The sequence below is a fragment of the Sinohyriopsis cumingii genome, chromosome 13 (assembly GCF_028554795.1).
Source record: "Sinohyriopsis cumingii isolate HCF-2022 chromosome 13, ASM2855479v2, whole genome shotgun sequence".
In the NCBI taxonomy this organism is placed as follows: domain Eukaryota; kingdom Metazoa; phylum Mollusca; class Bivalvia; order Unionida; family Unionidae; genus Sinohyriopsis; species Sinohyriopsis cumingii.
In genome coordinates, this window is record NC_142973.1 from 54653236 (window position 1) to 54670465 (window position 17230).

General features: G+C 34.7%; 1 protein-coding gene across 5 annotated transcripts in view; it reads left to right on the plus strand.

The window, feature by feature from the left end:
• LOC149785589 (SAP30-binding protein-like) overlaps positions 1 to 17230 on the plus strand; it is a 59651-nt gene that overhangs the window by 24436 nt on the left and 17985 nt on the right. For all 5 annotated transcript variants that reach the window (XR_016425424.1, XM_089979392.1, XM_089979393.1 and 2 more), the window contains 5 exons: positions 3816 to 4056; positions 5151 to 5260; positions 11621 to 11660; positions 14713 to 14801; positions 16821 to 16909. Coding sequence is in view for 4 of the 5 variants with exons in the window: in XM_089979390.1 (XP_089835516.1) it covers positions 3816 to 4056; positions 5151 to 5260; positions 11621 to 11660; positions 14713 to 14801; positions 16821 to 16909 (569 nt within the window). In the remaining variant the exon portion in view is untranslated. The remainder of the gene's footprint in view (positions 1 to 3815; positions 4057 to 5150; positions 5261 to 11620; positions 11661 to 14712; positions 14802 to 16820; positions 16910 to 17230) is intronic.

Genomic DNA, 17230 nt, shown 5'->3' on the forward strand with positions numbered 1-17230 from the left:
TATCAAATGTTTTTATATTTCTATTTTCTCATTCATGTTACTTGTCTACTTAGGGTTAAAAGGTCACCTAATTGCCCCATTAACATATTCGTATGAATGCATGGTATTTAAAAAACAATAGCATGTGGATTGATATATGCTCTTGACAAATATTTTCCAATACATAACAATTGCAATTTGTTTCTCTCAGTTGTTTCCTTTTCTAAGAGCGGCATATATAACTAGATTCTACATAGAAAATTATTCAGATTTCCGTGAAAGAGTGCAAGACCTGAAAACCTTTATATAACTTGAGAGGCAATAATAGTAGGTGATTAATATTGTATGTGTTGAATATGCTAACTACACGTATATTGGAAAAATCCAGGGTTATTTTAACTGGAAAAAATTGGGTTAGAAAAATAATCTATGTTGGTGTTAGTAGGAAGAAAAAGAAATCCCCATCACATGGTTACATAATTTGTCTATCCACTTGGGAGAGCCGTGTGCAGACAAATAGTGTAACCCCTTGACTGGGATTTCCCAGTCTTGCTGCCAGTGCCAACATAAATTCTGTTTGTCCTGGATCACCATTTTAAAGGACCATTGCAAAGAAATGCTGTGCCAGTTGTAACCAAAGTTTGACACATTCGATCAAAGGGTACTAGTTTTACCTCTCTTTTAATGGAATAACACTGCTTGGCATGTAGTGGGCATTCCCTTGGAGATTCATCCACTGAGAATAACATCTTTGTACTGATTCCAGTACAGTAGGCTGAGATACCCATCTGTTGCTATAATTTCAACCCACATCTTGCTATCATTTCATATCACCTACTCTCATTTCAACCCACCACCTACTATCATTTCAACTCACCTCTTGCTATCATTTCAACCCACCTCTTGCTATCTTTCAACCCACCTCTTGCTATCATTGCAATAGTCAACAGATTGTGGCCTCCTCTCAACTGACTATTGCATGTCAGTATCATAGAGCTGAAGACCAAAGTTACAATATTTCATTGGTGGCAAGAGAATTGATATGAAAAGGGCATGCTTATTCTATTGGACAACTCAGCTGTGTTGAATAAAAATCTCAGAAGGCATGGGGAAACCAATTCCCCAGAAATCTGCTTCCTAGTTTGGGTATTTCTTAGTTGGTATATTCAGTGACAAATTGATGTTGTCAAGTCCATCACATTCTGGGTCAGCTAAATGTATTAGCAGACTCATTGTCCTGAAGGAATCAACTAATCCAAACAGAATGGTTGCTTTTCCCCATGGTTAATTGTGTCAGATCTGTACCAGCTGAGATCAGCCACTAGCAGATCTGCTCGTGACAAGTTGGAAAGTAGCTTTTCAGCACTTGATAGGTTATATGTGGCAGAAAGTATATTTAGTTGAGGAATAACCACCAGCTGTATGAAGGTACTAACAAGCTATCTTGCATAGCCACTTTGGCTGAGCTAGACTTGAACCCACACAGACAGAGGTGAGATGTGAGTGATCTGTACAGGCAAGCACTTTAGACCACTCAGTCACTTTGGGCCTATTCTAACCTTTGTCTCTTCAAAGGCCTGTACAGTTGATGCTATTGCCATTGATTGGAATGGTACTAATACTTATGTGTATGCTCCAACACCTCTAATCCAAAAAAATGTTGTAAAGAGCTATGGAACTGGAATGCTGTCTTTTCTTGAAGTATGAAAAATCATGGATTAACAATTTGAAAAATCAGGCAGTGGGGAATTCCATAGGAATCCTGGTCATTCCTCACTTGTTCAGACAGCCTTGATGCCAGAGTTTTATCTATATGCAGATCTTTTGAACCTGTATGTCTAGATCATATCAAAGAAGCCCTCAGGGTCAGACTGTTGTCAGGACAGGGGGTGGAAAGAATGGCTTGGTGAGAAAATATGAGGGGAAGTTTAACATTTTCTCTCAGTGGCACAGATCAGGATTCATTCCTTTGCTTAGGGCATTATTACCATAATCCAAATAGCTAACTTTCTCATACAGCACTTCAGGGTGAAGCAGTTGTGTCACCACGGAAGGGAATATATAGAACTTAGGGATACCTTTCTAAGCTTCTGGTGAGCTTTAATTGACATGACCAAAGACTTTGGCCCTATTTCCAAAAATGAATCTACCAAGGGTTTGAATAAGGCAATATTTGAACTAGTATCTGGAGCATCATTTGTTCATGTGAGACCTGCTTGCTAGTTGTTACCTTTGAAAGAGAGAATGGTCAGTATCTCAACTTGAGTGAGCTGTACTGTCCTGGATAAGATGGTTGTTTGCACTACATACAGAGAATAACCCGAGATCAACTAATGCTGTTGTGCATTTCAGCTGAGAGGTTAGGGCAGTTACAACCAATACTAATATTGCATTTGAATGCAGCTGTTCCCTAACAGATATTATGTAAGCTGTGGGATGGAGGTTAGAGATGTCGTTCACTAGTGTTGCTTTTGAGATCTTTTTTTCCCAAATAGTACAGTTTTACCTGGTGGGATGCATAACAGCAAAACAATATTGTTGTTATTAGATTATTAGGCTTCTCAGTGAAGTGGCTTTCTGACATCCATTTGATTAACAGATATGGGGGGGGGTGATTTTTCCCAGGCAGCCACATTGAGACAGAGTCACTACTGCAACCTAGTGATATCTGGAGATGTGAAGCTGCCTCCCTCCACCTCTTACTTATTCTCTTAAGGCATTGTGATTGGGTAATGTGTTCACAGAAGAAACCAATATTTGGAATAGAATACGTTTTTTCAATAATACTTATCCAGTCATGATAGTGATAGACCATTTCAAAATTCCTAGTTACATCCTACTAGCAGAGTGTGTGTTCTGCTCTAGCAGTTACTGAATTATGGATGGGAAATTGCACCAATTCCTCTATCTGACACACACCTATGTGGACAGACAACTTTTAACTTTCTATAACTAAAATTCAACTTCAGAGGGCTGGATTTGCAAGTTAGGAGTCGAACTCCAAAGGTATTGTGATAAGGTAAACATTTTACTGCAGATTTTCATGATTGAAAAAACAAAAGAATGAGTGCTTGGAATTTTTTTGTGGCAAAGTATTTGGTGCATTAAGTTATAAACATCTGTAATTTTAATATTTATAACTGACTCCATCCATTTGTGGAAATCAAGAGTCAAGAGTTAATAATGCCTTAGTTGTAAAGATACTGGTCAAATCCCATGGGCATCATTAATTCTTGGGCTTAATTCTATACCATTCCAAAATAGCAAATATTTTGTCTTCAGTCATGAAATAGGAGCCAGGTGTGAAGTTTGGCAAGTACTTCTGTGCCTTAGCTATTTACAGTACGTTGGTTGGTTGGTTGATTGTGGATTTAACACACCAGCACTGTAAGGATTTTACTGCCAGTTTGGAGTAGGTAATGGCTTGACAATAAATGAGATTGATATGGAAAAAAATCATCAATTGCTCAACTTCAAAATTGGCTCTTTAGGGTTTTGGATATAAACTAGGTTAACAAAATTCTTTGTTATTTATTTGCATACTTTCCCATACATATTGCACTGTTTGTACATGTTTAACTTGTATACTTTTCATGGGTTAAACCAGCTTAAGAACAGCTACCATATATAGTTGTCAAACTGCAAACAACAAAGACCCTGATCTTCCATAGTATAGTGCACCAGCAGATCAGGGTTTATGTTGTTTGTTCTACTGATTATGCTTAACTGCACAGACCCAGATCTGACAGCGATTTATGCGATGGTAGATCTGGGTCTGTGAAGTTTGCAGTAGGACTTGAGCTACAAGTGAGTATACTATGGTAATAATTTTTCAGACTCTAAGAATTAAGATGGAGAGCTTGGACACCTCTGCAATGGCCAGCCTGGCATCATATGCTGACGAGTCAGATTCAGATGATGAAAGGCCAGGAGGAGATCTTGCTATAGACAACATATCGGATGAGGATACCGATTCCAAGCCACCATCGAGATCATCTTCACGGCCCATAATTGATGAAACCTTACTTCAAACCAGTGATAGTATTACAGTCGTCCAAAGGAAACCTACAAAGAAGAGTAATTATTTTGCTTTAACATTCACTGTGATAATATTAGCAATAAGTATAAATTGCCAGGTTCCTGATTTAAATTCAGTTAAAACATATTTGCATATATGATTATTGAAAATATAGTTTTGTACAGTGTTTTTGTGAACAGCATTATGAATGTTTTAAAAAACACAGTCAATGAGATGTTGTTACTGATGGTCAGAATTTAAAATGAACATCTGAAGTAAGGCCAGGCTATATATTCTATAACCCAAATTCTACCAATCAGTCAATTACAACAATAAAAGAAATTAAAAGTTCTTTTAACAATACCTGAGATACATAAGGTCATTTTTACATAGCCAGGTCAACCAGTGAGGAAAACTTGGGAAGGTTTTTTTTTTTTTTTAATCAAACCCTATGCAAAACAAGAATCAACAGAATGCTACCTATCACAACCTGGTGGAGTTAGAACCCAGGATAATCCCAGGAGGAACCTCCAACCCACAGGAAGCTACTGGCAAGCTTTCTTTCATACCCATTCTGGCCAAACCAGAGACTCTAACCCACGCAGAATGATCTGTAAAGGTGAGCACTTTAGACTACTCAGCCACCCTGCATCAAGTATTTGCAGATTTTTGTAAATTAATGCTCATATTTACATGCCATCCAATTACGTGCAAAATTGGTCCTTTTGGTGTGATTTAAATTGCTGCAAATTAAAGTTTGATTCATATGATATGTAAAAAAGATATTTACATTTGCAGTATGCATTGCTGTAAGAAAACAAAGATTATTAAAGAGAAAGTATCTTCTACTTCTTAGATATCTGTTCAGTAAAACCTGTCTTGAAAGTCCACTGCTATGTGAGACCACCTGTCTTGAAAGACCATATTCTCAATGCACAGATTTTTTGATTATATAGTGGTATGACCTGTTATGAGAGACCACCTGTCTTGAGAGACCATACTTTTTTTGTCAGAAGGTGTGGTCTTTCAATAGGTTCTACTATATCACCAAGCACTGACATAGTTTAGTAGCACAGATTGCTTGTTTTAGTCTGCGGTATGTATTTCTTGTGACACAAGAAAGGTAACACTCCATTTATTTCCACTTTCCCAGCAAGACGACTGGTGTCCTATGGACCAGACGAGCATGAAGAGGATGAGGATCAAGAAGACGCATCAGAATCGGAGAGCGACGAGAGTGGCGATCATGGAATATTGATAGAGGTAAATTGATCCAATTAAAATCAGACCTCCACAAATTTGCAGTCACGTGGAGATCATCCTTAAAGGAGCCATGTCCAGGTGTAAATTTATCAAGAAATCATTTACTCCCTTTCAGATAGCATTACAATTTGTTTACATTTAGAAGTAATCCATAATGGTCGTAGATACTTTCTTCATTCTGAAAGCTGTCCCTGGCCTGTAAGTAAGATCATATTCTGGTGAAAATTGCAACTACAGCTACTTCTCTTGGACCAGTTGACACACAAACGTGGGTTTTCTTTTCCTCGATTATCTTCTTTCTTGCAGGATATTGTTGTTCCCTATATTAAAATAATGCTAATCCAACCTCTGAAAGAGTTGCTTTGATGGCTTCGCATACGTGATTACTGAAGTCTAGTTATATAAGTTATGAGAAAAAGAATGAGTTGGAAAGCAGAGATAGATAGAAGAATAAACTTTAAGGTTGACATTGATATTTACAAAATGTAGATAACAGGGTTTTGGAAATAACTGGATTTTGAAATTCGAGAGCAAGATGATGTTTAGGTAAAAGATATGTCAACTTTAAAAACCAAGAATAGAACTGCATCAACTTAATTTTAATCATGTTTTAATACAGTAGCAATGAAAATTTGTCTTTAAACTTTTCTAATTAAAGTTATCGTGCAGATTTAAATATCAATCAAGTGAGAAAATAAGGTAAGATGGAGTCACTTACTAAAATATACCAATATCAAAGAATTTACTCTGCTTTTTTCTGGGGAGTATTGTATCCACTCAGGTCTGCAGGGTTCCCACGCAGGTCTGGAAAAAGTCTGGAAAAATTTAAAAATGACTTAAAAGTCTGGAAAAAGTCTTAAATTTTTGTTGTTCCCTTTCACATGATGTCATTAACACTCTTTCCCTTCACTAAGTTTAACTGTCACATTGGGTCCTCGACAAGACATTCTGTCATAGTTTGAACCATGCATCGAGGAAGTTTTACAAATGCATGTTTAAAATGCAGGATACCTAGACAGTCCTCAAGACTAAATCCTAGCGCAGTTCATATTGGATGATTCAGTTTGGCAAATAGGCCTACTGGATGAGGATAGTGATGGCAATTTATTTTAAAGCTATGAATTACATCAAATTATTGGAGCTATAAAAGCGTTAAAAGTGAGAATTTTAGCTGATGCAGCTTTACTGAAGTTGAGCTTTGAGTAGACAAGCATGTAATCAGAACCAGAACTGACATCATTTTGAAAGCTTGAAAATATATTACACTGCAAATGTATGTCAACTTTTTGACCAAAATCGGCACGCCATATAACACATTCATAACTTTTCAAACAATAGATACCTAAGTTTAATTGGTCTGATCACCAGCAAAAGAGGTGTCAACTTCTGGACTATTCATTTGGTGATTGTTAGCAAAAATGTCTCGAGTTACAAACATGGATTAACTCTGTTGTATTCTTGAGGAATGTTTTAATGTATTGCCTGGATATTTTATTTACTCTGTAGCTTACAGGTAGAAGAATGTGTGCAATTTAAAAAATGAACAGTAACACCGATTTATATTCTTTGACTCAGATGTATTTTTTTTCTTGGAGTAAATCAATGCAAGGTGAATTCTACTGTACAGCCGGGATGATTTACTGCCAAATTTGATCCAAGATAGGAATAAAATGGGGAAGATTTTCACTTGAAGAAATTTAGGGATATAAAAAAAATTGTGTTTAATTTAGTGTACTATAAAAAGTCTTTATATTTTTAACATATTTCAAATTCCCAAGGTCCAGAAAATAATGATTTCAATATTTAAAACATTTTTGGCATAACATCTTAAGGTTTATGAGTGAAAAAAAGAAAAAAAACAATAAGTATGTAATAGTGAGGGTAAATCCAAAAAAAGTTAACAGTTCTCCTGAAAATACATCATTCCAAATATCTTGATCATAGTCACATATAGCCTTGTGTGGGTTCAGATCTATTTAATAAATAATCTTACAATAAAATTACGAAGTAAATATATTTATTTGACCAAAATACCACTATCAGAACAAGAGATTTAAGAATGTGAAATGTAAGTAGAGCTTATGTTAGTGAAAAATATTAATTTGGAGCTAAAGTATTGAAAAGACATTACCCATGAGCAGTGAAAAAATGTACATAATAAACATAAGGAACAGTTTCCAAACTTGTTCCAGTTGGCTAAACAAGCTATGTATATGCCCCATCAGCAGGGGCATCTCCACATAGAACAATATTCATACGCTGGTGAGGAACAGGTTAAGCTCAGAAAAATCAACAGATTAATGCATATACAACTAGAGGTAACATCTTTTAAAGATTTTGATTTCATTAGGACTCTAACAGAGTGTAGCTGGAAGTAAGATAGATGGATATTGTAGTGTTAGGTATATAGTGAACTATGGCCATTTCCTCCTCCCTCCTTTTTGTTCTACTCCCCCCCATATTTTCATAATGAGTGGATACCCCACCCCCCCATTAGATAAAATCCTGGCAGCATCTCTGAAGTGAAATCACTGGAGTTGCAGCTGGAGAAGAAAGTATAGAAGCTAAAGGGCAGTGGTTAACATATGGGTTACAGTGACTTTCTTTTTAAAGATCATTTCTCTTTCATATTATATTTATTTCTGTATTGGGTTTGTATTTGTTTCTTGTATTTAAATTAGTAGGCAGAACACTTGAAAAGTCGTTGAATTTCACCTGTCCTGATCTGTATTAACCCTGTTTCATGGATTAAGTTTTGTGTTGTGCTAGTGAGTTTTCATTTTAATTTCATTGGATTTTATTTGATTTGACATTCTTGGATGAATCTTCTTGTGTGCCTGTGTGGACCTGATATTTAAAGAATGCCTGGACATTGTGTTTATATCCCTTGTGGGAAGAAGCTGATGACTTCCAAGCCTGGATAGGGCCTTCCAAACTCAAGACCTCCAATCCTGGATAGGGCCTTCCAAACTTAAGACTTCCAAGCCTGGATAGGGCCTTCCAAACTTAAGACTTCCAAGCCTAGATAGGGCCTTCCAAACTTAGACTTCCAAGCCTGGATAGGGCCTTCTGAACTTAAGACTTCCAAGCCTGGATAGGGCCTTCCAAACTTAGACTTCCAAGTCTGGATAGGGCCCTCCAAACTTAAGACTAATAAGCCTGGATAGGGCCTTCCAAACTTAAGACTAATGCAACTAGTCGACTATGCAGGTCAATAAACTTGTCACATTATTAGGTCTGGAAATTTTTATTTTTTGGTTTGGAAAAGGTCTTAAACCTTTTTCTAAATTTGTGGCAGAAACTCTGTGCCTGCTTCAGCTTCCATATGTCACCTTGACATCACTGAAAAGCATCTGTACAACCTTTTGATAAGCTGAATTTTGAGAATGGTTTGAGAAAATTTGTTTTCTATCAATTTTGTTTGCCAAACAATATGTATCCCGTAATAATCACTTTTAGACAGTAAGTGTACCTAAATTTTAGTTAAATTGATTAATTAAATCCAGGTGACTAATCAGCAGAGACCAGTGCCTTTTATTTCCAAACAGACCTGTAAAATAAATCCATGAGTTGAATTATTAACAGTTATCATGTAGTCCATGTGATATTGGTGGATGGTATCAAACAATCTTTGACAAACCAAATCATTTAGTTAACAAGCATAGCTTATTTGGAGTTCTCAAATAGCCTGTGACTAGGTTAGGACTTGAAAGTTGGCAAATCCCTTATACGTAAAAATAGTATGATTAAAATGTAATTGATAAATTACAGTATTAATATTTAATCCCTATTATTCAAGCCTTTAAAATCTGTATATTCACATTGTCATGTCTGCATGAGAAAATGCAAGATTGACCTTGACACTGTCTACAAGATGGAAATGACAGTTGTTGTTGTTATTGTTGTGGGGTTTAACGCCATTTTTCAGCATACGATTGGCTATACATGGTGGCCAGTATTAATGGTGGAGGAAGAAACCAGGAAAACACTGGAAAGAACCACCGACCCCCGAGAAGTTACTGGCAAGCTTTCTCACATACACACACTGGCTGAATTAGAGACTCGAACCGGCGAAGACAGAGGTGAGATGGCAGTGATCCGTAACGGACAGCGCTTTAGGCCACTTGGGGCCTCGGAAATGACAGACCTTGATAGTATATATTTTGAGAAATGAAGGATCAATAGATGAAAGAAATGTCAGGTAGTTGTCTAATAGATGAATGTGGTACATATCAAAGCTAAATAAAGGAGTCAATATGTGGATTATGACAATATTGCAGGATAGAAAACTTGATCATAAAGTTTTACAAACTTAACAATACCTCTCTCTCTCTTTCTCAATTTTTGGACATGCTTATGGGTAAGTACCATCCAAGCTTGAGCTTGTGGGCAAGTGGATTTGTAAAACCCTACCTAAACCCTTTGATACATTTCCATCATACTTACCAGTAATCATTATGAAGCTGGACAATTCATTCTGTGACATCCTCACTCACCCCTATGACCTTAGGATCAAGGTCACACTTAAAGAAGATGTTTAGGTGAAAGTTTTTTATTTGCTTAGTTTCTTGATTAATTTTTTTCATATCTGGACAAATTCATTATGGTGCTACGATGATTCATTCATGCTCTCACCCTTTTAATATTGTAGTCAAGGTCATAAAATCTGCATTGAGTTTAGGTAAGAAAAATTTATTTATTTATATTTCATGAAGTTAACTCCTTTATGGATGTTGTTCATTCATTGGATTGATCATGAGGCTTTGACAGTTCATTTGCATCATGTGTAATGTTCATGCATTTTGCAGCAATGCTTTCATTGTGACTCTGCATGCAGAAACTGGCTAGGTTCAATCCTTGGATGCACAATCAAAGGATGTGCACTTTTTGTTTTCAGTCATGCATACAAATTCAACAGAATGCATAAAAATTAGGCATTTTTAAAAAAAAAAACTACATTTATTTCTTCATTAAATCCTTTTAATATTCAGAAACATCCCCCTATTTTTTCACATGGGGGGTGGTGGATTTCCTACCTAGAAATTAAGTTCATGATCAAGGTTTCACTCTTGAGGTTTCTCCCTTGGATTTCTTGATTTTGCTATCAGTTTTTGACAATCAAGAGTATTTCACTCCTGGGTGTTAATATGATAGAACTTTGGTTTTTTTCTAGACACTATGTGCTTGTCCATTTTGCTTTTGTCACCTCAGTTATACTGTCATACCATATAATGGTCATACTGTCATACCATATAATGGTCATACTGTCATACCATATAATGGTCATACTGTCATACCATAGAATGGTCATACTGTCATACCATATAATGGTCACGCTGTCATACCATATAATGGTCTGTGTATGCATTTAATTCTTAATAGGTTTCATGTGTTTGGTCCTGCTGTAGACAGATATACACAAAAACATTTACAACATTACAATATAATAGATCAACATGTTGTTTTAGATGTAAGGTATAAAAATGTAATAAATTAACCATATGTTTGTAACAAATTCAAGCATGATTTTCTGCAGTCACAGAAACATTTACAGTTACAGAGAAATAAATTTAGCAATGCACCATAGATAGTGATTATTGTTCAGATTTCATTTCTTTGCTTAGTACAGTCAGACCTGCCATATGCAGACACCCCAGTAAAGTAAAACAGATGGCCACCTAAACTAGGGTTTGTCTAATTTATAGTATACTGGTAAATTACTGTAAGGGAAAAATTGGCTGTTGTAACCAGTTGATTGCTTAAATGACATTTAAGACATGTTTGACATGTCATGGGATTTAAAACACATTTGACATGTCATGGGTTCATATTGCAATATTTGGGCTTGACATTGGGTTTTGACTTTGTCAGCAGTTCATGTTGCAGTATTTGGGCTTGACAGTGAGTTTTGACTTCATGTCAGCAGTTCATGTTGCAGTATTTGGGCATGACAGTGGGTTTTGACTTCATGTCAGCAGTTCATATTGCAGTATTTGGGCGTGACAGTGGGTTTTGACGTTATGTCAGCAGTTCATATTGCAATATTTGGGCTTGACAGTGGGTTTTGACTTTGTCAGCAGTTCATGTTGCAGTATTTGGGCTTGACAGTGGGTTTTGACTTCATGTCAGCAGTTCATATTGCAGTATTTGGGCGTGACAGTGGGTTTTGACGTTATGTCAGCAGTTCATATTGCAATATTTGGGCTTGACAGTGGGTTTTGACTTTATGTTGGCAGTTCATATTGCAGTATTTGGGCGTGACAGTGGGTTTTGACGTTATGTTGGCAGTTCATATTGCAGTGTTTGGGCAAATAATGAAGAATAAATAGTTTCATTTAATGAAGTGTTTTGTAATTTCAGGGGATACAAGTCAGCTCTTCACTGAATGCAGAGCAAGCATGTAAGTAAATTCAGCAAATGGTGATTTTGCTGTGTACAAATAATGTATTATACAATCATAATACAATGAATGGTGATTTACTGTGTAGAAACAATGTATTGTACAATCAAAATAAAGTGAATGGTGATTTACTGTGTACGAGGAATGTATTGTACAATCAAAATACAGTGAATGGTGATTTTTACTGTGTACAAGGATTGTATTATGCAATCATAATACAATGAATGGTGATTTACTGTGTAGAAAGTATTGTACAATCAAAATAAAGTGAATGGTGATTTACTGTGTACAAGGAATGTATTGTACAATCAAAATACAGTGAATGGTGATTTTTACTGTGTACAAGGAATGTATTATGCAATCAAAATACAGTGAATGGTCATTTACTGTGTACAAGGAATGTATTATGCAATTAAAATACAGCGAATGGTGATTTACTGTGTACAAGGAAGGTATTGTACAATCATAATACAATGAATGTTGATTTACTGTGTACAAAGAATGTACTATGCAATTAAAATACAGTGAATGGTGATTTACTGTGTACAAGGAATGTATTATGCAATCATAATACAATGAATAGTGATTTACTGCATACAAAGAATGTATTATGCACTGAAAATACAGTGAATAGTGATTTACTGTGTACAAGGAATGTATTATGCAATCAAAATATAATTAGTGGTGATTTACTGCTTATAATGACTTTCTTATACAATAAAAATACAGTGAATGGGTATTTGGTATGTTCAAGAAATGCATTATAGGCAGTAAAAGTTATTGAGATGTTACTTGTGACTGAGATAAAATCCCAGTGTGTAAAGTCCCAGTGTGTACACCAGATATAGTCTATTTCATACATTAACTATAACTAATTTTTAAAAGATTTGCATCAATTTCTGTTTTGATGTTATTGATTAAACAGAGGAAGTTGATATTTTGTTTTTGGTATTGCATGCAAACAAACTTGAAATTAGCCTACTAACAAACTTGAAATTAGCATGTAAACAAACTTGGTATCACATGTAAACAAACTTGATATTAGGTTGTAAACAAACTTGAAATTAGCATGTAAAGAAACTTGGTATTAGCATGTAAACAAACTTGATATTAACATGTAAACAAACTTGATATTAGCATGTAAACAAACTTGGTATTAGCATGTAAACAAACTTTGTATTAGCATGTAAACAAATTTGAAATTAGCATGTAAACAAACTTGGTATTTGCATGTAAACAAACTTCGTATTAGCATGTAAACCATCTTGGTATAAGCAGGTTAACAAACTTGGTATTAGCATGTAAAAAAGATAGTTATTATTGGTATTAGCATGTAAGCAAACTTGATATAAGCATGTAAACAAATTTGGTATTAGGATGTAAACAAACTTGAAATTAGCATGTAAACAAACTTGGAATTAGTATGTAAGCAAGCTTGATATTAGCATGTAATCAAACTTGAAATTAGCATGTAGACAAACTTGATATCACATGCAAACAAACTTGGTATTAGCATATAAACAAACTTGAAATTAGCATGTAAACAAACTTGAAATTTGCATGTAAACAAACTTGATAATAGCATGTAAACAAACTTGAAATTAGAATTTAAACAAACTTGAAATTAGCATGTAAACAAATTTAAAATTAGCATGTAATCAAATTTGAAATTAGCATGTAAACAAACTTGGTATTAGCATCGAAACAAACTTGATATTAGCATGTAAACAAACTTGAAATTAGAATTTAAACAAACTTGAAATTAGCATGTAAACAAACTTGATATTACCAGGTAAACAAACTTGATATTAGCATGTAAGCAAACTAGGTATTAGCATGTAAACAAACTTGGTATAGCATGTAAACAAACTTGGTGTAGCATGTAAACAAACTTCAAATTAGCATAAAACAATTTTGAAATTAGCATATAAACAAATTTAAAATTAGCATGTAATCAAACTTGAAATTAGCATGTAAACAAACTTGGTATTAGCATCTAAACAAACTTGATATTAGCATGTAAACAAACTTGATATTAGCATGTAAACAAACTTGAAATTACCATTTAAACAAACTTGAAATTAGCATGTAAACAAACTTGATATTACCAGGTAAACAAACTTGGTATTAGCATGTAAACAAGCTTGATATTATCATGTAAACAGACATGGTATTAGCATGTAAACAAACTTGGTATTAGCATGTAAACAAACTTGATATCACATGTAAACAAACTTGAAATTAGCATGTAAACAAACTTGAAATTAGCATATAAACAAATTTAAAATTAGCACATAATCAAACTTGAAATTAGCATGTAAACAAACTTGGTATTAGCATCTAAACAAACTTGATATTAGCATGTAAACAAACTTGATATTAGCATGTAAACAAACTTGATATTTGTTTGTAAACAAACTTGATATTAGCATGTAAAGAAACTTGGTATTAGCATGTAAACAAACTTGAAATTAGCATGTAAACAAACTTGGTATTAGCATGCAAACAAACTTGAAATTAGCATGCCAACAAACTTGAAATTAGCATGTAAACAAACTTGGTATCGCATGTAAACAAACTTGGCATTAGCATGTAGACAAACTTGATATTAGCATGTAAACAAACTTGATGCTAGCATGTAAACTATCTTTGTATTAGCGTATAAACAAACTTGAAATTAGCATGTAAACAAACTTGATATTAGCATGTAAACAAACTTGGTATTAGCATATGAACAAACTTGGTATTAGCATGTAAGGTCAAAAGAAAAAACTTGGTGTGTCTCTGGTTGTCCAACGGCCCCATTTTCTTATTGCTGACCCTAGTACATGTTTACCCCATTTAAAAAAGATCAAATAAAATATGATTATAAATTATAATGATTGAATACCTGTATTTTTTTACCTGAATGAGCAACAAGTTGATAGTATTAATACACATATGCAAACATACTGTTCCAAAGAATTTTTCATGATTGTTACATTGATATGAAATTTATTAGAAACTACTTTTTGCTAGCATTTTCAGTAAGTTGGATTTTTGTCTGTTACAGCATCATTGTCTCGCAGTGTTCAGAACAAATCATTTGATGAAATAGAATTGCCCTTAGAGCCAACTGGCAAGTGCTCCAAACATCTCCAGGTAAACATGACATTTATTCCTATGAGCTACTTTGGAAATTTCAGGTTCTCCATCATGTTTTACTGTGCAAGTAAAATGTTCTATGACATGACAGAATTTTAAAAAAATTATAGAATAAAAGGTGGGAAACAAAATAGTATTTTTGTGTGATTGTATGACATTTTCATTTCTTGGCATACAAATTTTTTCCCTCTACTTAATGACCAAACTGTTTACATTTTTATTTGCAACTTTTTCAGTTTTATCTCAAAAGATCATTTGGCCAAATGAGATTATGTTTTGGTCCCACATCCGGCTTGTGTCTGTTATCATGCTTCATCTGTTTAATACTCACCAAACCATTATGCCAAGTTAGCTTGTGCCATGGTCCCACATCTAGTTTGTGTCTTTTATCAAACATTGTCTGTCACCACTTAACAGGCCGTTAGGCCAGGTGAGCTTATGACACAGTCCTACATGCTGTTTGTGTCATCTGTCATGCATCATCTGTCAACAATTGCTATTTTCAGTTTCTATAAACAAAAACAACTCTTAATCAATTTCAAAGAAACTTTGCAGAGAGTATCCTGGCTTTATATGATTCAATGAAAATCATCCAGATGTGCCATCAAATATGGCCACCTACTAAAATCAGAAATAATCCTTTATGACTTCTCCTCAAACACAGCTCAACATAATTTTAAGTATTCTAGCAGAAAGGCCTTTCAGATTTGTATAGTTGATGCCAATCTACAATCACAATTGGTCCAAGTCACTAAAAATGAAAATAAACAACAACTTCTATAAAGCCATGGAAGAGGTTTTGACAAAACTTGGCCAAAGGAACCATCTTATGGTGAAGGACGCTAAGGATTTTACAAAATGCTACTTATCTACTGCGAATATGGCTGCCATTACAATAACTGGGAAAAAAATTTCAATAAGAAACGCTCAGCAGAATTTGACTCAATTTGACTGAGAGCCTCCTGGCTTTAATGACCTTTTCATTTAAAGAAATAATGCCGATCTAGTTCCGGTGGCCTGAGTGGTTAGAGCAGATGTGGGAGGTCAGGGGTTTGAACCCCTGCCAAGTCATACCAAAGACTTATAAAAATGATACTAGCAGCTGCCTCACTTGGCACTCAGCATTAAAAGGTTAGTGTTTGGGCTGGTCAGCCTGGTGTCAGGATAATGTGACTGGGTTGGACATGATGGTACATGTCTGCAGCATGATGCCCCAGTGCTGGACATCACTGTAAACTGCCACACTGCAGACTTCATAGCGATATGACTGAAATTTTTTTAAAGCTACATTAAAATCCAAATCATACAAAAATAAAAACTTCTTAAAAAAAGCAGCTCAATAGAATTTGACCAGATTTAACAAAAATAAAAAGGCAATAAAATACCTTCAGGCCCATCCATTATCAAATATGGCCATCATTAAGGCAATAAAATACCTTCAGGCCCATCCATTATTAAATATGGCCATCATTACTAAGTATGGAAAAATATTTAAATAACTTCTAAAAAACAACATTTTGTCCAAATATGTCAGAAAGGTCTTTCAGAGTTTCACAAATGGTGCCAGTCTGCCATCAAATATGTGCATAGAAAAATCTTTAAATAATTTCTTAAAAACCATTCAACCTAATATTATTGAAAGCACCCTGACTAAAGGGTATTACAGTTGATAAATGAAATGACAATCTGCCCGTCAAGTATGATTATAATTACTAAAATTTGCTAGACAGAATTTTTTTTGACTGAGTACCCTGACATTACATGTACATTTAAGAGCATTGGTAGGTATTGTTTGATAAAGCAACCTACGGACACATATTTCTTGGCCAGCTGATCTTGCATTTGGCTGCTAGGTAGATGTCAATAGGAGAGCGATCTCCAGTCCTCTTGGGCCTCTTTGCTTTGCATGTAAGTTAACATTACTTATCAAGACTCATGCCATGTAGTATATGCTACTTCAGATTTATTTTCAGATTCAGTTTGCTGACTTATCATTGACCTTTGTTCTAATTTCAGGAAAAAATTTCAAGATTGTATGAGAAAATGAGAGAAGGTGTAAATCTTAGTGCATCAATACAAAACAGAAAAGATTTCAGAAACCCAAGGTGATTTTAATAAAATATTCTTTCAGCATATTTACACACTGAGTTTTATCCATGATCTTTTTGCAAGTTTTCTCAAAAAATATTTAAATGTATTTGTTACATAAAGCTAGTCTTACTTGTTTTTCTTACTATATATATATATATATATATATATATATATATATATATTTTCTTCTGTCAACATAGTTTAACAATATAAGACATTAAATATTGCATTAACCGATTCGGCCCCGATCCCATCTGTAGGCGTGATGAGGCTGTATCCTACTTCAAAGCTCTGCAGCATCAAGGCCATTTAAGATACACCAACGTGGGTGGTAT